Genomic DNA, 25,234 nt, shown 5'->3' with positions numbered 1-25,234 from the left:
TAGTCCTCCGGAAGAGTCGTGACACTTAACCCCCGGGGCATCTCTACAGCCCCGACAGTTAGGTTTAAATAGAGAGAGAAGAGTGTAACTTAGTCTACCTAAGAAATCCTAGCCTGGGGGAAAGATGTCATCACCCTCACCACTGAGCAACCCTGGTCCTGCTTCCATCTTTCCTGCAGTGCTTTCTGGCAATTGTGAGAACCATCTAAAACCTCTCCCCAGAAACAAGTTCCTTCCCTGGTCCACACTAGACTTTAGCTTTTTTCTTCTCCTAGCATGAAACCCCTGGGAAAATTCTGGTTTCTCGGGGATCTGTCTTTCCCTTTCAGAAGTGGTTCTCAACCTTCTGAAGGCTGCGACCCTTTAATGCAGGTCCTCATGTCGTGGTGACCCCAACCGTAGAACTATTTTCATTGCTACTTCATAGCTGTAATTTTTCTACTGTTATGAATTTTAATGTAAGTATCTGATACGCGACCCCTGTGCAAGCAAGGGTTGTTCCATCCACAAAGGGGTTGAGGATAGCTTCAGGATATCCTTGGTCCTGCTAGGATGATTTCTCATCTTTCCAGACCAAGTTCAATCACATGTAGATTTTAAAACAAACAAACAAAAACAGGACCAAGTCCAAACTGTGTATCTCTACTACTAGACCATGCAGTGAGTATTTGAATCAAAATACAGAGGTCCTTGAGGGATGGGGACACTTCCCTCACTGTGTCTCTTGCTCTCCCACCACAGTGATGAATACTTTGCTTACCCAAGCCATTTTTGATTTTACAAACAGAATCGCAGGACTGGTAAGCACTGGCTACTCAAAAGGGACAGAGGACTTCACTGTCGCAGTGGCTAGTGTTGGAATGTTGAAAGCCCTTGCTGTCATTTCCTTCCTCAACCTTTGCTGGAGCCTCGCCAGCAACTCACAAACACCTGGTATTGAAATCTTTACCTTAAAAAAAAGTATTCATGTTAAAATCATACCAAACAATTGCCATAATATAAACATTTTGTATAATGGTAAAGAGAAATATTGTCTTAGGTTGCTCAGCCGTAATTGCATTTCTGTTAATGCCAATGGCTTCTGATATAATTTACTAATTTTTATTAGTATCTTGATTCTATCTCTTAGTGATTCCTAATATTTTATTCCTTTTTTGGTAACATATTATATGTCGTATCGCTAATTTTACATAAAATTGGTTTAATTTTGTCTGATCGTGTAAAGTGGTTTTTATTTTTATTTACTCATTTAGTTCTGTTTTTGGCCGGTTTAGGAAGAATAAAAGTTAGAAAGAGTCTCATCTAGCATAAACTGGACTTGACCTCCCAATATAGTAGAGGATGGCCTTGAACTCCAGATGTTCCTACTTCCACCACTTGAGAGTTGGTATCACAGGTAGTCACCACCACCATTGTTGAGTTTTGATGATTTCTTCTTCTTGTCCTTTGATCACGTTTGCAAATTCTTGGTTTTGTCCCAAGCCAGGCCAATGAAATGTCTTGGTTTCCTCTTTGGGGACATAGGAGCTTTGCTCTGGGATATGGGTAGAATCTTTTGAATTCTTAGGACCACTTTGGGAGCTCCTTTTAAGCCGGTGTTTGTTAAGCTAGATATGTCAAAGATAATGTATTTGTTAAAATTTGAAGTTTGGTCTGCATGGTACATAAAAGCCTGCTGTGCGGTTATTTGTTAAGGCATGCCACATTTTAGCTGGTAGATGGTCATCAAGACTACACATGGCACCAAGGGAAGAGGGGAGAGGGAGGGAGGGAGGGAGTTTCTGAGTCAACATTGATTGGGGGAAATGAGTGGAAGCTTATATTGTGATGGTTCGTGTCATTCTGAGACTTAGAACAAAGCGGAGCTCATTTCTAAAGATGTCAATCAATAAAATGCTTGACGTACGGGAAATTAAGCAGTCTCTTACAAATGTTTTAAACAGCCTACCTGTCAGTACCCGATTGTTGTACCGGAGGCTCATGCCTGAGATACAGTCATTAGATTCCCTGGGTAGTTTAAAGGTTTTGTTTGTTTTACTCGGGGTTTGTTTCCACACTTTGAAATTACGAAGCCACACGCCTAGTATTTTTTTTTCCAGCTGAGCCACTGAAGCAGTTTGTCTAAATGACACAATAAAACCCAATCTAGTTCTCATTAAAGCCTCACTTCTCCCATAAAAGATGACCCCGCGGCTTGTCGAGATGGAATTTCCAGGACTTCTTCCCTTCCCGTGAGCCCATTCAACGCTGCTCCATCTCTCATGGCAACTGGCTCTCAGATTCCTTTTAAAGAGCGCTGACAGCCCCGAAGATTTTATTTTTGTGCAGCAATTTGACCTGCCACATATGTAAATATGGAAAAAATTGGGGTGTGGCAGTTTAGATTAATGAAGATCAATAGTAATAGATATTTGAACAACTTTAATGGAAAAACCAGACTCACGAAACCAAGTTTCCAGCGAAGTACCAGAAGCAGGAAGGGGCGCGCAGCGTCTGCGCACCCAATTTATCAGTAAACATTCGCCCTAGGTGAGCCCGCCCCCAAGGGGCGGGCTTATCCCTACATTGGGGGGGTCTTCATACTGCCCTTGTGGTAGTGTAGACTCTGGGTGCTGGATCTGAAGCACTGGAAACATGGTTTGCCACTGGGGCGTCAAGTTCTTGATGGACAGACAGGGTCTGTTTACTGCTTGTGCTTCTCAAAACCAAGCACACTTTAGGCGTCCAGGAAATCATGCTGTGGCTAAGGGGACTGGCGGCGGTCAAAGAATTGTGCACGGCTCAGGGTTTTATGCATCATAACAAAGATAGCTAGCCAGCTGTCCTGTGAATCCCTACACTGAGAATTAAATTCCTTGCTGGGTGGTGGATCTTGCGCGCCTTTAATCCCAGCACTCGGGAGGCAGAGACAGGTGGATCTCTGTGAGTTCAAGGCCAGCCTAGTCTTTAGAAGGAGTTCCAGGATGGTCAGGAATGCTACACAGAGAAACCCTGTCTAGAAAATATTCTTTAAAAAAGAAAACTGCATAACTTTGGGGTGTTTGATACAATTGTTTCATAGCAAATGGCTTTCCCCTTAAGGTGCATGGGCTTTTCATGTTAAGTTGAGGATACTATATCAGTTAACTTGCCAATGCTGTAACAAATCCCTTCAATAGTTACCTTGTAATGAGAAAAGGTTTATCTCTGCTTCATGGTTTTTGAGATCTCAGTCTATAATGAGTTGGCCGCATCCCTCCGAGCAGGGGATTACAGTGTGTAGTGAACATGTAGCCAAACAAAACCACTTTCCTTCCTCCAGGGAGGGTCGAAGGAGGTGAAGTGACCTGGGCCTCCCAGTTGTCTTCAAAGACATGCCTCCAGTGACCTCAAGCCCCCTCTCTAGACCCCACCCCATGCCCACAGTGCCAGCCTGGGAACCAAGGCCTCAACACACGAGCCTTTGGAGAACTTTCCCGAAGCAACTGTAGCGAGAAGCTAGATGGATGTAGAATTCCCTCAGAAGAACAGAATGCCCAGTGCCATATAGTAACTGTTATGACTGAAGAATGGCCGCCTGGGGATAATTCTGTCAGCTTCGGTCCCAGGGACAACAGTAGAGCAGGATGTATTGCCGCTCATCGTCCATTTTCCTCCCACTGTAATTTCACCAGAGCAGTGCAGATGTAGCACGTGTGTGTGCACACTCACATACACTGACACACACAGACATACACTGACACACAGACGCAACACACAGACATACACTGACACACAGACACAACACACAGACATACACTGACGCACATACAGAGACACACTGACACACAGACACACTGACACACAGGCACACTGACACACTGACACACAGGCACACTGACACAACACACAGACACACACTGACACACATACCGACACACACACACAGATACACACTAACACTCACACAGAGACACACATTGACACACACACAGACACTGACACACATTGACAAACATACCGACACACCAACACACACAGAGACACACACTGACACACAAAGACACACTGACACACATAGACATACACTGACACACACAGACACACACTGACACACACATACCGACACATGCACTGACACTCACACACAGAGACACACACTAACACACACATACACTCACCAAAGCATGCAGTTAACCATCCTTTTGGTCAGTAGCTGTTAAGAACAAATGAAGAATGCCAAAAGAATACATGAAAGGATTTTGTGTTGTTTGGCTGAACGGAGACACTTTATATTCATGTTTTGTTTCCTGGTGGCTGCAAAAGAAATAGTTCATGTTTGCAGGAGGGCGAATACTGGCAAAGGGCGTTAGAGGAGGCAGCAGTTTAACAAGGGAACGCGGTGTGGAGTATGCCAACTGCGATGCAGGCTGTGAAGACGCCGCTTTCCACAGATGCCAGGGTGCTCAGGGGTGCTGTGGAAGTGCTGCTGGCTACTGGCGTGGATGCTCTGCCCCTTGAGTCCTTTGCTGCCTCAGCTTGCTCCCTGAGGTCATTCCCTCAGATCGCTGGTTTGTTTTTCTTTTCCCAAGAAGCTTTCCGTCTTCAGGTTGTAGACTCTCTCATCAGAGGAGACATAAAGGGCAGTCTTGGCAGGGCTGGCTGAAGGAGCAGGAGAGGCTGTATTTGGGTGTTTCCACACTTAAGAGAAGAGGTGAAACTCTAAAGGAATGCTGGAAAAGCTTGCATCCTTAGAGCTTTTGGGACTGGCTAACCAGGAGGGGTTGCAGTCTGTTTAGTGGCCATGAATCAATTAGCCAGCATGAGTCTATTTAGATTGTATACTGAAAGCCAGTTGAATAGCAAGTGTAAGGGCCAGGCGCTGGTGACACATGTCTTTAATCCCAGCATTCAGGAGACAGAGGCAGGTGGGTCTCCATGAGTTCGAGAGCAGCCTGATCTACAGAGCAAGATCCAGAAGGGCTCCAAAACCTACAGAGAAACCCTGTCTGGGGGAGGGTGGTTTAAGTGACAAATATTTCCATGAAAGTTGTGAGTCTGTATGTGCACATGTATACATTAAACATCTCACACGGATGCTGGATGGCAGTGTTGAGCATGTTTTGTACGGAAAAGTTTATCAACAAAACATTTGAAGACTATGACATTTGTAGCATTGCCTCTGGAGCACGAAGGCAAGAATATTGAGCTCCCCTGTGTCTCTGAGCCACTCCCAGGCCGCTGAGCTGCATGCACTCAGCTCGGTTGCCTTTGTCCTTTACTATGAGATTTAACTCTGGTCAGCTTCAGGCCCAAGCATGCAGGTGCAGTTCTCTCCCTGCCTTCTCCTTCCCTGGGCATTGGCTCATATTCATGGTTATCTTACATGGCAGGCCCTGCTGCTGCTTGCGTGTAGTGATAAGAGCGGCCGGGCTGCGTCCCCGGCACCCGGCCGCCCGCATGGCTAGCTTATGCCTGAAATAATTACGCGGAAACTGTATTCTTTTAAACGCTGCCTGGCCCGTTATCTGTAGCCTCTTACTGGCTAGCTCTTACATATTAATCTAACCCATTTCTAATAATCTGTGTAGCCCACGAGGTGGCTTACCAGAGAAGATCTTAACCTGCATTGTCTGGAGTGGGAGAATCATGGCGACTCTCTGACTCAGCTTCTTTCTCCCAGCATTCTGTTCTGTTTACTCCACCTACCTATGTTCTAACCAATAAAATGGGCCAAAGCAGTTTCTTTATTTTTTAACCAATGACCTTCCTCCATCACTTGCGTGTTTTCTTCTGGCCTTAATCCCAGCTCTCTTCTCTACTGGGGGTCTCCAGAGGCCCTCTCAGCCACCCTATTGATCTCGGTCTTTCCTTTGTCCTCCCGCCTCCCAGTGTTCCTCAGCGACTTGTGTTGGAAACCATCATCAGCCTTCTAGAACTGTTCTCTTTGAAGGGAACAAGCCAAAGAAATTTACCACATTTTTTTAAACCATCTTCTGTGGAGCAAAAATGTATAGTCAGCCCTCTGTCGGCCATTCTACTTCCATAGAGTCAGAGTATTTGAAAATGACTTTCAGGAATTTGTACCTACACTGAATGTATAGACTTTCTTTGTGTCATCATTCCAAATGCTACTGCAAATGGCACTTACATTATAGGATGTGTTGCAAGTCATCTAGAACTCATGTAAAGTACATGGTTTCATAGGTTCCATGCAAATAATTCGCCATTTGTCTAAGGGGCTGGAGCATCCAGGGATATCAGTATATGCTGGAGGGACTAGGCAGTACCTGGGCCCAATATGGCTTTGTTCTTTTGTTGTTATGTTTAACCCACCCTTCCTAGAGGGCTGTGTGGCTCAGAACTGGCCCACGGTTCCTTAGACCCGGGTCTGCGTGCAGCCAGCATGGAAATTGATGGTAAACTTTGAGAAAATGTTCATAGGATCGGAGAGAGAAATTTTGTGTTATTTTCCTATAATAAAAATGAACCTACTATTTGTATGTTATGTCTCTTCATTCCATTTTCCTAGCAACACTTAGTTTAGGGCATTTTGCATACATTTGGCTGAGAGGTACTGAAATGTTTGTTTTTTCTAAGGAAACTGCTCCGTTGTAGATGGTTTGAAAAATGCTATGGCAGTGAATTCAGTTGTTACCACTGGTTGTCTCTTCAGTCCCCTGATGGTCAACCTCTGGAGTCAGGGTCATGACAACAACAGAATTTATACATGTTCTGGAAGAATTTTGTTGTTGCTGTTGTTTTAGGGGGCTTTGGTTTGTTTGTTTTAGTTCTACATTCACAAAATTGAACGCAAGCTTGTAGAGGAGAAAAGGAGGCACAGTGGCTGATGGGAAGGGATGACCAGGATCTGGCTTTTGCTGTAAAAAAAAAAAACCCAACATTTTAGAAGGTAGGCTTCATAATGGGCTTCTTTGTCAGTCTAAACACTGAGTAGCACAGGCTGGGTAACACAGAGCAGCCCATCTTTTGTTACTCGAATGTTTTCTCTCATGGCAGATGAGAATTTACAGTTGCTTAGATTTGTTTTCTATGTAGAGTTTCCTCCACACCAATGCAAATTTTAATGACGGGGTACAGAGGAATAGCTAGCCCTGTGTGGTTACCACCACCGTCACAAACAATGGCGGAAGATGGGCTAATCAGGACCGTTTGCCGGTGGGTATGATTAAGCTAAATTTAATTCACCCAAAGATTCAAGAATGGCAACATTGCATGCTCCCAGAAGAGAGTTTTCATTCCTAAAACCCTTCCAGAGACTGCTCAGTTTGAAACCAGCTCCCTTGAGTGTCCTTGATTTGTCTGCAACGTCACATTATTTGCTTGTATTCTCGTGACTTAAGGGAGTGTTGTTATCTGAACACAAGCAGGATTCCATGTTCGTTTGGATTATGGTATCTTTATTTATGATTTGTGCAATTGTAGTGCCTTTTGTGGGGGAAGGGAAGCAGAGGAACTAGATAGAGACTCAATTACCCTTCAAAAACACAGCTCCGCTCAGTAAAACGTTAAAGTGGAAGTTTAACATTCGGTATATAGGGTTATTTTTTTAAACAAGAAAACATATAATAGTCTAGAATTGAATGCTTTGGATATTTAAACATTGGCTGGTGGGTTGACTTTACTTTGAAAGCAGATAAATGATACATTCAAAAAAATTCAAAGGCCCCTCTTCTCCCCTACTGGGATTCCTGCATATACATCCATGACTTTCCTGCCGGCTTTGAACTGCTAGACTTTGCTGAACACAAATGCTCCCCCTGGCTTCTATAAACTCACCGGATGTCTGGGATGCATGGCTGTTAGGAAACATATATGCACATGTAGGACACCTTTCATCCTCGAAAGTTCAGCTAAGTCCTGATGGCCACACTCTGAAAATGAAGATGCCCTTCCCCCAGAACATGAGGGCAAAACCAATTGCGTTGTAATGTCTCAACATCGATATTTCTCTAGCGACGAGAAAAGCTTTCAGGTTTCCCTTTAGGTGAATTGGGAGAAGAGTAGGAGGAGGAAAAGCAAAGATGAATGGCAGAGAACTGCAGATACTCTGGAGCCACGTGCACAGGAGGGTGGGAGAAACACAGTCACTACAGTCGTGTTATTGGGGTATGGTGAGCTTTGGTGGCAAGCTTTTTCTTGAGCTGTAGGCGCTGCAGATAGAGGGTGAGGCCCTTCAGATGCTCATACCAAGACTTTCTCTTGAAAAAGCTTTGGGTGTCCGTGGCCGTGGAATGATTTTGTTATTAGACTATCCAGAGAAAGAAGAGATTGGCCGTGACTGGGCTGAGAGGGAATACGAGTATGTCCTGAAGATGAGGGCAAAGCAAAGAGGATGACTGTGTAGACAGGTGCTTTACCGACACCAGGCATGATGCCGGAGATATGCGACACGGCTTCTACATAAGGTTGTGTTGAGACAGGACTGAGAGATCTCTCATACCTGAGTGACTTTGTAGCCAGATTAGATGCACTGGGCTGCCTGGTACAGAATCCGGTCCCCTCCTTCACTGTAAACTCAAGGGCTGCAGCTCACGCTCTGCTTTCTATTGTTGAAGGACCTTCAAATGGTGACTTCTTCCTGTCAACCAGAGATCTGAAACCAGGGGAGTGCCTTCCTCTTCGGTCATCCCCCGCCCCCATTTGAACATGCAGGAAGGGAGCAGGAAGCTTCACAGTTCGCTAGTCTATTCTTGAAAGTTTCCAGGATAGATTAACCAGGTATCAGGGATGTCTCCTGACACTGAAATTTGGCGCTATTCCTCCTTGTATGCAGGCAGGATGTAGCCCTTTTGCAGGACTGTTGGCTGAATTTAATGTCAACATGCATTGCTTCAGACTCACATCTGGTTGAGAAATTCGCTCCTGTTCACATCAGAGTATTGATGTCCTGCAAAAGAGAGAGAGAGAGGGGGGGGGGAGCTGGAGGTGCTGCTGTCGTATTATAGGGTGTCACTGCTCGAATCTTTTTTCAGAAGCATACCCTGTAACCAAAGAGACCATATTCTGACTGAAACAGGGATAAAAAGGAAAAAGGACTATAAGAATTAGAATCACTTGTGTACAGTAGTCCCCTGCCTATGTCAGAGATATATTCCAAAAGCCATAGTGAGTATGGAGTCTTGAAATCGTGGCTATTTCTGAACCCTGCATAGAAGCCCTTTGTGCTTTCTATGGGTACCCTGGTGATCTAGATGGCTATGCCATGACAGGCAGGCAGGCACTATATACAGTGTGCATTTTATGGTGAGGGGGATCATTCTTGTCATAGGCACAGAGGAGCTAGATAACATGAAGTATCTACATGCTACTTTAATAATGATAGGTTTTTTTTAAGTGAGAGTTTCATATATGAGCATGTTATTTATAACATTTCTGTCCCAATTTCCCTCCTCTGTCTCCTCTCACATTCTACCCACTCCCTCCCAAGTCCATGAGCTTTTCTTTCTTATTGTTACACATACACACACACACACACACACACATTACATACATACATACACACACAGTGTTCATTTTCTTTCTCTTTGCTTTCTCTTTGGAGATACCAGCTTGTTTTGTTGCCCTGACTGGTCAGCTCAGCCTTGGGTGACAAATGGCTATATAAATAGGGTAGGGCTGCCCCGTACAACTTTTGAAGGAAATGAGGTGGTTTTGGGCAGTGCAGTGACAAAGTAGTCACATGTGGCCGTTGGACACTTGACGTGGGGCTGGCATGACTGAGGAGCTGAATGATTTTACTACCGGGAGATTTTAATTGACTTGAGTATAAATAAATGCAAGTGGCCGGTGGCTACCCGATTGACGGCAGCCGGCCTATGAGTGGCCTATATATACCATGCTTGGTATCTAGCAGGCTAATTGCAGTCCTCTCCAGGGTAGTTTACTTCATTGACTTTGTTAACATGTTGGTGATTGCTAGAAGCAGCAGAAAACACACCAAAAAGGTGTGAAAGAGATTGGAGTTTTAAGCATACCAGTTATGGTTGCTTGCAGCCATAATCCCAGCGTCCACGAGACTGAGGCAGGAGGTCCGTGAGTTTTAGGCTAGCCTGGGCTATACAGAAAGACACACCTCTATTTTAAGCTTAAGTGAAATATGTGTAGTTACATTGCCAATTCATACAAATGATAGTGGCTTTTCAGAGAGCACCCAGAAGATGCTGATTTGGTTTGTGACACTGATTTTGTTTCCACAGGCTCCTTCATGCTGGTGAATGCTTCTGGGAAACCCGAGGGCCAGCGGGCTCACCTGCTCTTGCCCCAGCTTAAGGAGAATGACACCCACTGCATTGATTTTCACTACTTTGTGTCCAGTAAGAGTAACTCGGCCCCTGGGTTGCTCAGTGTCTATGTGAAGGTAAATAATGGACCACTGGGGAACCCTATCTGGAATATGTCTGGAGACCCAACCCGCACATGGCACAGGGCAGAACTGGCCATCAGCACCTTCTGGCCCAACTTTTACCAGGTAGGCACTTTCTTACCACTTCTTGTCTTAAATCGTCTTCTCATTTCTACAGTTCTAAGTGGTGTTTCTGTTAGTATCATCAAAGAATGTGTAAGAAGGTTTGTAATGGCCGTAGTAAGTGTGACCCAGGCTTTTTTGGTTTGGTTTAGTTTTTCGAGAAAGGGTTTCTTTCTGTAACCGTCCTAGCTGTCCTTGAACTCACTCTATAGACCAGGCTGGTCTCGAACTCACAGAGATCCGTCTGCCTCTGCCTCCTCCCGAGTGCTGGGATCAAAGATGTGCATCACCACTCCCTGGCCCAGGCTATCTTTTAAAGTGACTCTTATGATTATGTGAGCAAAACAAAAACATAAATCTGTTTGTCCATGCTGATATTATTTTAAGAAAACAAAAGGCAGTAACTTGTGTCTTAGTTACTTCTCTATGGCTGTCATAAGCCACCATGACAAAAGCCAGTCATTCAAGAAAGAGTTTATGTGGGCTTACAGTTTCCTAAGGTGAATCTGTGGCTGCCATAGTAGGGAGCATGGTAGCAGGCGGGTCGGTATGGTACAGGAGCAATAGCTAAGAGCTTACAACTTGAGACAGAACCAGGAGGCAGAACATAAGACTCTGGGAATAGCTTGGTTGTTTTGAAACCTCAAAGCTTGCCCCTACTGACACATCTCCTCCAATAAGGCCACACCTTCCTATCCTTACCAAAGAGTTCTGCTGATGAGGGTTAAGGATTTCAAACACATGAACCTATTGGGGCCATTCTTATTCAAACTGCCGCAAGCAGTGTTTGACAGTCTATCAGTCAGTGTGTTAAGGTTTAATAGTCAGGATACTTCAAGCCCAGCTTTGCTACCCACAGCTGACACTGGTAATGAATGGGTTGGTTATAAATTCCTTGTCCAACTCATCCTTATGCCCCAGTACCTGAAATAATGTCTGTTATTTAAGGAATGATAAATGTTTGTTGAGTGGAAATTAAAACGTGGAGAAAGCACTCTTACTCCACAGGTACCTGATTCGACTCTTTTTTAGATTGTACTTTGGCCATAAGTTTTAATGGTTTTTAAATTTATTGCACCTAGATTTATCTCCTGTTAAGAATTTCCCCTAAAGACATAATGGAGACTGATTGCGAACAATTAGCCATAAGAACAAGAATATATACAGTAGTAAAATCAGAAGTAGTATTGTTTCCAGTAATAGGGGGTTTGTTAATTTCTGCTACCTCAACACAAAAGTTTGTTTAGGAGCCAATGGGAATAATATTATGGTCTGGAGCGATGGCTCAGCAGACAACAGCTGCTCTTGCAAAAGACCTGAGCCTGTGATATCCATACCAGCCATTCTTCACCCAGCTCCAAGAGATCTGACACATTCTTCTAACCTCTTGTGGTACATAGGCATGCATGCAGACAAAGCACTCATATACACAAAATTTTCTAAAATAGAAAAGTTATAGATTATTTAGTGATATACTTAAACTTCTGTTAGACAATTAATAAGTATAAAGCAATGTATTTAATTTCACGCTTATATTAGAAATATCTGATAAAGACCAAATGTGTTATAAAACAAATGCATAAAATGTGTTATCTCCCTAACTAATAGGATAGCAAAGTGATTTTTCCCTTTTTTTGCATTATCATGTCATAAATTTTCTCCATTTGTGTTGTTTTTCCTCATAAAAGACTAGTTTTTCCTCAAGGAAAATAATTCTATTTAATGAGTACCTTATTTTGATAGAAATGTACTAGTGACCAGTTAGCAATGTAATTTTCAAATGTGAATTTTGGGGGCAGGGTTTCCTCCCTTCAGGGTTTAAACAGCAAGCCAAGGCAGTGGGTTGGCTGGGCAAGGGTGCAGGGTGTCCTCATATGGATGGCTAATATCTCTGTGTATTGAAGCATGGGGGTGGGACCCTCTCAGGGCAGGGAAATCTTTCTTGGTTATTTTTTCTCCTTCCTGTGGAGCATACTCCAGGCTCATCCCCCAACTCAGAACACTGGGACGTACTGCGCTGCCTCAGGGTTTGTCCTGCCTGTCTTTGTCCTAATGTCCTTCACTTTGGTCAGAGCTCTGCCCTCCTAAATCATAGAGCCAGTTTTTATTATAAGACCTTTCATCATGGTTTGGTATGATGTTGGCCGCAATCAAGGTTAGGATTTCTGTTTTGTCTTTTTTTATACCTTGTTAAAGAACTGGTGCATATTCAATGAATGGCTTAATCTTGACCAATCTTAGCATGCCAGGCTTATCAAAGGGATTACTCAATGACACTGCAGTAGGATGGTTCTATTTATCAGGCTACGGTCATTTTCAGTGCATTATTTCTTGAGCAGCTACTGCAAAAATGCTTTGCCTTCCCAATTAGGGACCCAAGCCAAACTGCAAGGATCTCCATTCTCCCTCTCTCACATTATTAAAGAGTGTGCGATTTACCCACGAGGATCAGAGCGTGGTTCTCATAGCTTAGGGTTTGTGCAGACCATGGCTTCTGTACCCCACTGAGCCGCAGTAACACAAAGCCATCGCCTGGGTGGCCTAAACACAACACACTGATTTGCGGAAGTGTGGGAATCCCTGGCCAGAGGCCTTTCCTCCAAGGGCACTAACTCCATTACGGGAACACCATCCTCGCAACCTGATTCCTTTCACAAAGGGCCCCCTGCCTTCTGATGCTAGTACTTTGGACATTAGCGGTTCACCGGTTCACTGGCTGCATCATTAAGAATCGTGTCATCCTTCGAACTGACGGCTTTCCAGCAATTCTTTGATACCCTGGCATTTGGCATCTCAAAGGCATAAAGTGGAGCTACCCCTCCCTCATAGTTGGCCCCTTTTCTGCCGAGGGGCAGCAAGCACCCAAAGCCAGTGCCCTAATACCAACATATACTATTTAATAAATAGCACGTCCCAGATGATACAGGAGAACTCCGCAGGAAACATAAGTAAACAAGGAGCCATCAGCCTTAAAGCCACCGCCGAGATTTGCATTATCTTGTCTACTTGCAAGAGAGTCAGCTGTATTGACAGAGATGGAATAAAGGGAAACCACCACCCGGCATAGCTTCCTTCCCACTTCCTCACCCAAGGTGTCATCCAAAGTGGAAGGGAGCCGGAGAAAAGGCAGGTCAACTGTGGTCAGTGTAGCCAGAGGCGGGACTTCCGTGAGCTATGGGCCAGCACACATAGGACAGATGGTGGTTGTCTTTCAGTGCTCTTACAAATGTAGCAGGATTAGTAAAAAACCCAAAGACAGATATTGGGGTTCAACCTGAAGGTCAGAAAAGCAAAACAGCCAGTCAATGGCTCTTATCTCTACCTCAGTCCTAAACGGCAATTCTGCCTCTGGGAATTTCAGAATGAAACTGTGAGTGAGAGCTGTCTCCTCCCATTTTATATTCCTCTCTAGTGCTGTGATTAAATGCGTGTACCACTATTGCCCAGTTTCTATGGCAAACTAGTGTGTCTACTGGGATTAAAGGTGTGTGACACCACTGCCTGTTCTGGAAGGCTGACCAGTGTGGCTGTTTTACCCTCTGATCTTCAGGCAAGCTTTATTTATAAAAATACAAATGAAATATCACTACATAAAAATATGAATCATGGAGGTGGGTTCATCTGCTTTGGATGAAAAATCTCATTCAGTTTTCTCTATATAGAGTCTTGTCCTAGACGGAAGATATGAACCTTGATTTGTGATGACTAATCGCTCTAATTTGAAAATACTTAAGAAGCTGTGTTATTATATATGCATATCATATTTCCTTGGGGAGACTCAGTGTATGAGAAACAATATCCAAATGATGTATTCTCAGCTGTTATTTCTGGGCCCAAACCTGGAGACCTAAGTATTTAAAGGAGACAGGACCCGTGAGAGCCTCTGCCAAGGAGACAGGAGTGAGTTCTCCCTCAACACATGTCTGCTTTCTAACAGGAGCTGCAACGTCTATCCAGAGCATAGATTTATATAGTAGTTGTGAAATTAGTATTAAGGTGTATTCATTGATAGTTTCTCGGATAGTTTGGACACCAGTCACATGAGGACTAGTGTTTTGTATGTTTGAGTTGTGCTGCTGTGGACCAGGATCTGGTGTGCCACGCTAACCGTGAACTTTCCCAGCAAGCTGTACCCCCAGCCTGCAGTAAATATGAATTTAGATGGGGAAATGAACTGCTCCAAAGGACTTCTGATGGAGGAAGGTCATTGGTTAATCAATAAAGAAACTGCTTGGCCTGATAGGTTAGAACATAGGTGGGTGGAGTAAACAGAACATAATGCTGGGAGGAAGAGGAAGTGAGCGCAGACGCCATGCCGCTCTCCTCTCCAGGGCAGACACGATGAAGCTCCGACCCAGGATGGATGTAGGCTAGAATCTTCCTGGTAAGCGCACATTAATAGAAATGGGCCAAGCAGTGTTTATATGAATACAGTTTGTGTGTTGTTATTTCAGGGCATAAGCTAGCCAGGCAGCCAGGAGCCGGGTGGCAGGAACGCAGCCTGCAGCCTGCAGCTCCTTCTACAGACTTCCTATTTAATATCAGAATAGGTAGTTAAAGAAAACTCACTTTGGTAAGGCAGGCATGGAAATTACTGTCTACCATGGCCTTTGGTGGACAGTTAGAGTTTTGAAACATGTTTTCTCAGAGTTAATCCCTCTTCTGCAGTCCTTTTGTGTGGCCCTTACTAATTATGAGAGACTACCGTGCAGGTACACTTACAATGGTAACCTGCATGGAATACGGCTAATTGCAGTTTAATTGTGGCTCCTTAAAACACAAATTGTCAAGTATTTGGTGATTAATACATACTTAATTCCTTAATTAATGTTTGGTCTAATTGTTGCTCCTCAGAGCTGCCCTGCTGGGGCTCAGAGGCTGTGGGGAAGTGCAGGCTCCTCCCTGCCTTGGGTGCACCTGCTTCCCCAGATTTAGACATTGACTTCATGCCATTTGAAGAATATTCTCCTTTCATATCCACCTCCTTGGCTTCATTGTCCTGATAAAAAGAAACAGTTCCCTCTTTGATTGTGCCTCCCCGCCTTCCTCTCCTCCCCCCACCTTTCAGATAGCCCCAGCAGCCAGAGAGTACCAATCGATTGCTCTGAGTTCTTCCTAATCATGCTCACAGCCCCAGGGCCTCTGGACTCTGACTTGCTTCTAAAAAAGGTGACACTTTCTTCAATCAAAGGTCCAGAAGGCAGGATGTTTCGCGTAAGCTTTGTAAAGAGAAAACCCCACAGGTAGCCTGGGAACCCGTTCCTGGCCTGCCCCTCCCTGAAAGGGATTGGGAGCTCCATCTATAAACAGGAAAAAGTGGGGCTGGGCCATCAAATAGGAGGGTGATGATTCTCTGGCATCCCCCCCATTGACTCAGGTTTCTTAGGTGTGCTGATGGCCCTGGGAGGAGATTAGGAGTGAATGTCTAGGCTCTACTTCCAATTCTTTTGTAGGAAGGACACAAAGGAGTCTGTAAGCTGGGGAGGCTAAACCAAGCTTTCCCCTTTGCCAGCTGCCAGCTTTGCTGGTAAATGAGGAGTTGAGGGAATCAGAATGGTTTGATCTTACGCACCCCTTCACGTTTAGCGTCAACTATTATTCCCTGCACAGCCGCCTGGGTTTCTATACCGTGTCTGCCATCCACCCACACATTTTTCTCCCAAATTTCGAAGAGCCCAGAAGCCTGGACGCAGTTGCTACCTAGAGAAGGGGTTTCCAGAACTGTCTTCTGCTCCTCTAACAGCTGTAGAAGACATTGGCTGGTCAGCGAGGTTTAGTCAAGGTGAGCTGAGTCTTGTATAGGCTAGCTAGGATCCAGGTGTGTTTCTGAGACTCCAGGAGAGGACAGGGCAGGAGTGGGCGCAGCTGGAGTCTGGCATCAGCTGTGACTTTTTCCAGAGCCTCGCATGAGTCTGTTCCCTGAAGCATGCTGGGGAGATGCGGAATTGAAACCCGGCCCACGCCTCCTCCGCTCACATAATCCCGGCGCCTGTGGCCCTTGATCTAAGTGCAGGACAATTAAATCACGTTCTGCCTCTGGGACAACCTGAAGAATCTGGTGTGACAGTGAGGCGGAACTGTCCTTCCAGCACGGGGCGTGTGTCTGCGCATGTGCTCCAGACCCAGCCTTCTGCTCTTGTACAAGATGAACAGTGTGGTTTAAAAACCCAGTGGGGGCCCAGGAGGCTCTCACTTTATTATTGCCTTGGACCTGCATTCCAGAGGTTTTGTAATTTGTGTGATGGTCTTTTAATCTTCACACCGTGTCTCTTGATTTTTTTTTTTTTAACAATTTGCCACGTCTCTAAATCTCATTCTCGACTTGTATTTGACATCAAAGACAGGCACCTCTGCTGTTGTGGGCACTCTCACACCTCGGGTGGCTGCTGCTGCTGCTTGCTTGCTTATCAGAGCTGTCTCTTGTAATTTCCTGCCTTTGTTTTGTTTTGTAGTTTAATTTTCTTGTATCCTGCTGTATATAAGAAGGAGATGAACTGCGATCATATCATAGTCTTCTAAAGGGAAAGGTATCATTGCGTAACCACACAATATGCGCGCACACTCACTTAGGTACAGCTTAGGGGTCTAGCACTTGCCTGGCATGAGTGATACCATGATTGCCTTACTCCAGCCTGGCAATCATAGCTGAAATGGATAAAGAGCATCCCAGAGCACCAATAATTAATTCCATTGACCTGTTGCTGTCCTGTGAGTGTCTTTATATAACAAAACATTATATTTTTCAGATGCTGCCCCAACAGAAATGAGCACTGAAGAATTTTCCTCCTTTGTCTTTCTTTTTTTATATTTTGCTACTGTTATTGCTTGAAAGTGGATATTATAATAAAACCGAGGCGCCTTACTCTCGTAATGCTGGGATTACTGATGTGTGCCACCACGCCTAGATAAAGAATTACCCTCACCCCTTTTCTGTAATGAATATGGAACCAAGGGGTTTGTGGGTGCTCAGCAAGACTCTTGCATTGCGCTAAAGCAGCCTGCTCATAGTTCTTAGTGTGAAAGCTTTCTTTGGTTTTGTTACGTTCCAGGGATGCTTCATGATTTGTGTTTCGACTTCTCTATTTTTTTTTAAGGTTTATTTTTAAATTGTGTGTGTGAGAGAGTGTGTGTGAGTGAGTATGTGAGTGTGCACAGAAGTGTTGGTGGCCATGGGGGTCAGACATGCCAGATGCCTCGAACTGAAGTCACAGGCATTTGTGAGCTTCTCGATACTGACTAGGAACTAAATTCAAGTCCTCTGCAAGAACAGACCCCACTCCTAACTACTGAGCCATCTCTCCAGCCCTTACATGTCTTTTCTTAATTCATCTGGCAATGCAGAATAAAAACTTACAGAAAATGGGTAGGACCTGCCTTTGGGTTTGATCTAAGTTAAAACCAGCAAGGACGTGAAGACAGACACACTCTTCAGCTGGGTGTCTAGGGAGTTGGCAGGCGGTTTGCACCTGAACATGGCCCTTGGCGTGGGTGAGCAAACCCCTGTCTTTGCTCACACACATGGGCATGGGGCAGCAGGGAGGGGGCTGACTTTGCTCCGTACTGAAGCAGGGAGGATAAGGATGCTACAGTGTTAGATAGCTCCCTTCTTCTTTGGCAGGCTTCACACAGAGGAGGGGTTGCCACCCCCCCCCCATGCACAGGGTAATTAATGCCAGAAAGGCATCTGGGGGGCAAAGGAGAGCACACCCAGTGACCCAGCCGATCTGGCAGCAAATGACTGTCCCCAAAGTCTACTGTGGGGAAAGCAGTATCCGTCTGCTGAGATGTTAGTGGAGAGAATTAGTGAATATTGAATCGGTCCCCCGGTTGTAGATATCTGAACCATCAGGAAGAATCTGATGAAAAGATGCAGGGATCTAAAGTAACCCAAACACTACTACAGGGAATTCTCAGTCTGTGTAGTAGTGAGGTTCTGCAGTCATACAGTCATCTCCCTTGTGGGACTGGGTCTGGAGCACTGACCACATGCATCCCCTTTGCCTGTACTCAGATCCGTGAAGGCTCAAGTTCTTTCTTTAGCATAGTTAGCATATTTGCATGTAACCCAGGCATATCCTCCTGGGATCTGAATCCTTAAATTCTGTCTGGATTACTCATAATCACTACTATCACAGTGCCATGTTATATAAATAGATGCTTTGCTGTTATTGGTGTAACGAGAGCAGCCTTGCGTCATACCACCCTGAACGTGCCCAATTTCGTGTGGAACAAAGATAGCATCATAAGTCGGCGCGTGTCTCATACAGACCTGTGTTTGTATTAAGATATTTCCCGTCCTCAATTGAGTTTGTGGCTATGGAACCAAAGGATGCGGGAGGCTTCCTGCACTGTACCATTGCTTTTGTAGTTAAACCTCTGGGTCACATTGTGTTTGGCCAGCCCTCAATTCGTGACCTCACTGAGTTCATTTGTATTGTGCTGAACTTATAACAGCACAGCTCCTCTTGCCTGGGAAAACCTTATTTAGCACAAATGCTTCCCCTATAGGTCCCATCAAGAGCCTCTTATGCTTAAGATTAGTTGCTGACAGCATTCCAAACTATATTTGGGGCCATTTTAAAATGCGAAACCACTAATACAGATATCCCAACTGCGAAAGACTAAGGCCATTATAAGGAGACTTTATTTTTTTTTCTAACCATATGAAAGCTTGAAAGAGACAGAGTATTGCCTTGCTTGACCTTAGTTAGGACTCTTGTGTATTGGGCAGTTCAGATCTTTGCTACTTTCTGCATCTCCACAAATGACCGTTAAAATGTTGCAAGGATTAAACTGAGGGTTACATAGAAATTTAGGGAGGTTGCAGATTTACTGCGCCAAGAATTGCTAAGTAATAAAGCTGGATTGTATTTTCCATTAAGCCAATCCCAAGAAACAAAGAAGATGTAAAATTAAATACTGCAATAAAGTTATTCTGCAATAAGGATGGCTCTGATTCTGTCATATAATCACAGTGTAGATGGGGCTAGAGGGTAATGGCTTTCTATTTTTTTAAAAAAAAACAGATGGGGGGGGCACTGGAAAAAATGTCTGACTGTAACTTTCTTGCCACAAATTTAGATTCCCCAAAACCCAAATAAAAAACTTAGTGTAGTGGTGTGTTCTTGTAATTCTGTCCCTGGGGAAGTGGAGTTGGGGGAATCCTGGAGCTAGGTTGTCCTAGGTTGTATAAAAAATCAAGCTGAGCAAGCCATGGGAAGTGAGCCTGTAACCAGCATTTTTTCGTGCTCTCTGCTTTAGTTCCTGCCTCTCGATTCCTGCCAGAAGTTTCTGCAATGGCCTCCTTCACTGATAGGGTATGACTGGGTTGTGGAAGCCAAATAAACCCTTCCCCAAATTGCATTAGGTCATGGTGTTTTTCTCGCAGCCACAAAGACCCAAACTAAGACACACATTTACACATCAAATGTGTGTTTTGTTAAAAACACAATGTCTTAGTTATCTTTAGTTTTCAGTTTGGCGCAGCCAGCAGTCAGCTGAGAGGAAGCATCTATTAAGGAGAAATACTGTTAAACACCTTGGTTTGTGGGCATGTCTGTGGAGGATTATCTTCATTGTTAACTGATAGAGGAGGGGCCAGCACCGTGGTTGGTTCCATCCCTGGGCAAGGACTCCTAGACTGCAGAGAAAGCTAGCTAAGCAGGAGCCTGCAGGAAGGAGCCAAGCAGTAGTCTTGTCAACTATTCACAAGCTGGAGCCATTTTAGAGGAGGTGACTTCACTTAAGAAAACGCCTCTGTTAAATCAGGTTTTAGACAAACGTGTCGGGCATTCTCTGAATTAGTTATTAATGGGGCAGGGCCCATCCCATTGTGGGTGGCGCTGTCCCTGGGCTGGTGGTCCTGGGTTTCTAGAAGAAAGCAGGCAGAGCAAGCTAGTCAGCAGCACCCATCCACAGCCTTTGCCTCAGCTCCTGCCTCCAGGTCCCTGTCTGGTTTGAGTTCCAGCTTTTTCTCATCAGGCTGTGATTCAGGATATATCAGCCAAATAAACCCTTTCCTCCCCAACTTGCTTTTGGTCATAGAGTAATATCATAGCCATAGTAACCCTAAGACATGTCTGCTTCAAGTTCCTGTCCTGCCTCAGTGATGTGTTGTGGCATGCAAGTATAAGTTGAAATAAACTCTTTGCTCCCCGGAGCTGGTTTTGGACAGGGTGATTCATCACTCTGTAGGCATAGAATAGAACTAGAGCAGCAAGCAGACAGTAGTGTGTGCTCCAAACTCCCTGATGGTAGGCAGTTCAGCAGGAAACAGGAATGAAGCTGAGACATTAATGTTTAAGTATTACATTTTCTCAGTAGTTCTTTTTGTATCGAGAAAATTTTGACTTGTGCATTGGACTTTGTTTTACTTTGTACAGCATGCCAGGGTGGGGGTGTTCTATAATATAATTAGCATTTATTGTTTAGTTTTGACAGGTTGCAATTATATGTCTTAGAACCTTGGTTATGATATTCCAAGCCATGGTGGGCTTTTTAAATAACACTTAACGCAACAGAAGCAAAAGCAGCGGAGTGGGGTTGCTGCTTGCCATTACTAGGGCGGCAGGCATATTGTATTCAGCTGTGACAAAGTATTGCTTTTGACATGTGCTTTCTTGTTAACCAGAGGGATGGCAGTGTGCGGGAAAGCCAAGCAGGAAAAGGCTCTGAAAGCAGAGAGTAAATATTTCAGGCTGTGCGGCCCACACGGTCTCTGTGGCAACTAGTCGGTTCTCTGGTGGTTGTCTGGGAATAGCCGCAGCCAAAATGTAAATGCGTTGAACATGGCTGCGGTCCAATAAAACTTTATTGACGACGTGGAAATTGGAATTTCATATCCTTCTTCTCCGTCGCACAGATTCTGATAGTGTTTTTGATTTTTTTTCCTCCCGCTATTGAAAGCTATAAAACGATCCTGAGCTTGCTTAACGAACAAAGTAGAAAAAAGGTGGGAGGGCAGATTTGACCTCTGGCATTTGTTGCCATTTCTTGCTTAAGATTTTATGTCGTTAAAAGTATGTCATGTGTCAGGTGTGCTGGAACACGACTCTAAACCTCCGCACTGTGGAAGTCGCCCCTGAAAACCACAGGATGCAAAGGGATTCACCCTGCCCACCAGGTCTTACGAAACATGGGGTTCACTTCCTCATTCTGCCTCCCACACATCCGTGGTAACAGGTGCTGGACAGACCCGTAGGTCTAGTTGAGAATCCCTTCTGCTTCCTGGGCTGTCTCCTAATGGACCTTTACCTCTTGAATGATGTTCATATAAACAAGCTAGTCAGAGCCCCCCCCCCAAGCATCCTCTTTGTCAGCCGCCCCCTTTCATGTCTCCAGGTGTCAAACAAAATCTTAATCTGTGGCTTAAAAGCCCTCCCACATAGCTCATATCCTTGTCCCCGTATCCCATCCTTCATAGTCAAGAACACTGCAGTAAGGAAACCCCACAATACTCATATTCCCTATACTATATACTACATGTTATAGATCTGCGTATACCTGATATTTTACTAACGTGTGACAAGAATCTATACTTGGAGGGAAAATAGCTTCAAGTTGCATACGAGTCGTGCTAAATATTGTGTGACTTTAGAAAAATTATCCAAGCTTTCTGAGTCAAGCTACTGGTCCCCAAGTGGTAGACCGGTTGGTACTCATCACGGTTGGCTTTGGAAAACTACATAGTGAATACAAAAAGATGCCTGGGCTGTAGGAGTGTTTCAGCTGCTTAGTCGATCAATAAAAGTTTAAACTAGGCTTTCTTTAAAAAGTCTTGGTTAAAAGTACCCTGAAGAAAGCCAAGCCCGGCTAACAGGATGTTTTCAATGTATTCATTTGTGTTTGGTAAACGCCAACATGCCGCCCATGACTGCAGATCAAATCCTCCCCTCGTCCCTTTAGGAGCTTAGCCCAGTGCTTGCTGTGGATCTCTGCATCTGCTTCCATCAATTGCTGAAGGGGGGGGGGTAGAAGGGGAGGAGGAAGGGAAGGGGAAGGAGGAACATGAAGGAATGGGATGGTCAAGATGGGGGAAGGACAGAGAGGGAGAACAAGGAAAGAGATGCCTTGAATGAGGGAGCCATTAGGGAAATTCCCAGGAATCCACAAGGATGACCCCAGCTAAGACCCTAGGCAGTAATGGAGAGGGTTCCCGAACTGGCCTTGCCCTGTAGTCAGATTAATGACTACCTTAATTAATATCATAGAACCTTCATCCTACTTAAAATATTTTTATAGCAGTAGTCTTTGGTTTTTCCCTAGATCCCCGGGCTATCTGTTCTCAGGTTCGTGGTCACCCAAGCAGTGTGGATACAGGTTCCATTTTATGGAGTAGACCTTAAGTCAAATTAGATTTTGGTTGGTTACTCCCACAGCTTGTGTCACTAGTGTGTCTTGCAGGTAGGATTTCATTGGAGATCCAAGGGCTTTGTGGCCGGGTTGGTCTTCACATTTCCCTTTTGGTAGAGAACTTTTCTGTACTGAAGATGCTAGCATGTATGGGTTAAGGCTCCATGTAGACCCAAATCAACTTTTTCACGTTCAACTCATGGGTATTGTCAGTTTATGGAAAGCAACTTACAGTCTTGGCAACAGCCTGGGTTACTTTGGTATTCCATAGTCTTTACAAAAAGCAACCTGGAATTATATATTGGGAATCTTTAAAATATCCACAATATTTAACAATGAACTCTATATTATGGGTTGGGGCTGTGGCAAGGTTGCTGGGCTCTAGTGGAGACATATTGTCCTGGCTGTTGCTGTGTTTGTTCACTGGCATTTACACACCTGGGCTTGGCAGGATTGTGATTCTAGGTGTAGCTATCTGGGCTTATCTTCACTGGGTGGGTGTTTTGTTTCTTGGTTTCTGTTGCCTGCTCTGGTTCTTAAGGAAGTGTGGTTGTGTATTTCTTGGTAGGAAATTCTTCTGGGCTTTTTATAGGTTGTGGCACCAGGGGATTCAGATGAAATATGACTCTAGGTGTGGCGATCTGACACTTAGAACTGAGGGTGAGCTAGGTTGGGTGGGGGACAGACTGAGGGGCGGTTACCCGCTGTAGGAACATGAAGTGTTCCATCCGGACCTGCTTAGTCCCCGGGGAATGGGGCACAGAGTGAGGAGACTGGGGATGAGACTGGAAGATTGCACTGGAGGAGCAGAGGGACAGGGAGAGTGTGCAGTTATCCCGCCGGTTTCCCTGGCTGGAGTGCGCGGGTGCCACTTCCCCGAGCCCCCTGGCTGTTCTCTCTACAGCCCCTTGTTTCACTTCTGGTGCTGCAGCTGGCCACTCTTAGCCAGAACTGCTTTTAGGGCCTCAAAATTATTTTCTTATGCCTGCTTCTGACATCCATCTTTTTGTCCCTCGTTCATCCTCTTACAGAACTCAGACAGAGAGAAATAAATTATCCGGGTCCCACCGCAGGAATATCTAGGCAGTTCTTCTTTTCTGTTGGCTCATCAGTGGAAAACAACATATTAAACTCGTGAACAGGACAGAGTTTTATTTCATCTCTGCCCTTCTGCAGGGCCCCTCTCTTCCCCCGAGTGGGTTATGTTTTATTATCAGGGCTTTCTGGTGCAGAGCTGCGAGCCTAGGTTTCTGGGTTTTGTGCTTGCAGTCTGGACCCCTGCTTTTAGCATTTCCATCTGGGGTTCTGTGGGTTGCTGTCTCTGGTTTTGCATAAACACAAACAAAGCTGTCTTAGGATCCAAGATTTTGCTCAGTGTGCAAGGATGACAACATAAGGTGTGGAAACAGATGGAGTTGAGGATTACTGCGACTCCGACTCAACGCCTGCTTCAGACAGATACATCATATCCAGACGACTCATTCTGTGGAAATACAGTTCTGGAAAATATGGTTCTATTTATTAATATTTTTAATTAAAAATTCATGTAATAGAGTATGGATTATGCTATATATAAACTGATGTTTGTGGAGTGGTACCTGCATGGTGCTTGTAACGTCTCCTTAGATAGTTACGTAACTACTTTTAAAACCAAACTGCTTTGTGATCAGTGTGACACACAACAGTGAAAACCAGTGAAGGTCGTCCTGTTTCCCAAAGCGGGAATAATTTGCCAATTGTGGTATGATATCATAATTGGGTATTGGCATGTTGAAATGTTTAGTTCTAAAAGTTGCATGTTGCTGCATGTATGCATGTATTCCTGCACACACACACACACACACACACACACACACACACACACACACACACAAAATGCTGTTAGAGAAACTAACAGAGATGACTTAGGTTGCCCTTTTCAAAGACTGCCCACCCTACTCCTGTGCCCTCTCCCCATCTCTTAGTCCTGGCACCCATTAGTCTGGCTTCAATTCCTAAATTTTGACAATTCAGAATATTTCATTCATAAAATAAGGTGGGGTGTAATCTTGTAAAGTTGCCCTTTTTAAAAAAATTCAGCACAATTCCCTGAAGATTCATTTGTGCTATTGATTATGACAATATTTAGTGCTTTTTCATTGCAGAGTAGCGGTCTATGGTGTGCTGGGTCCGGGCATATATGGTCGATAGCCCATCTAGTGGTGCTAGGTTCTGTTAGCTACACAGTAAAAGATGTTTACCATAGACAACATAGACATAGAAGAGAGGTGACCATGTTTCCTGACGACTTCTCTTGTCACCTCACTGCGGTGAGGATAAGTAGAACGCAGCAGCTGCCACTGTGGCAGCCAAGAAGCTGAGAAGGGGGTGCCTGCCTACCAAACTTCCTGCTTCCCCTGTCCTCCATCTGGACCCCCAGCCTGGGAGATTATGCCA

General features: G+C 44.7%; 1 protein-coding gene across 2 annotated transcripts in view; it reads left to right on the top strand.

Moving 5' to 3' along the window:
- Positions 1–25,234, top strand: part of Ptprm (protein tyrosine phosphatase receptor type M) — a 669,075-nt gene that overhangs the window by 242,243 nt on the left and 401,598 nt on the right. For both annotated transcript variants that reach the window (XM_050166205.1, XM_050166204.1), the window contains exon 3: positions 10,179–10,450. In XM_050166205.1, coding sequence (XP_050022162.1) covers positions 10,179–10,450 — 272 coding nt within the window. The remainder of the gene's footprint in view (positions 1–10,178; positions 10,451–25,234) is intronic.

Source organism: Alexandromys fortis, unplaced genomic scaffold (assembly GCF_014885135.2).
Source record: "Alexandromys fortis isolate MF-2015 unplaced genomic scaffold, M_Fortis_MF-2015_v1.1 scaffold_143, whole genome shotgun sequence".
In the NCBI taxonomy this organism is placed as follows: Eukaryota; Metazoa; Chordata; class Mammalia; order Rodentia; family Cricetidae; genus Alexandromys; species Alexandromys fortis.
Note: the sequence above shows the minus strand (reverse complement) of the source record. Positions and strands in the feature narration are given on the sequence as shown.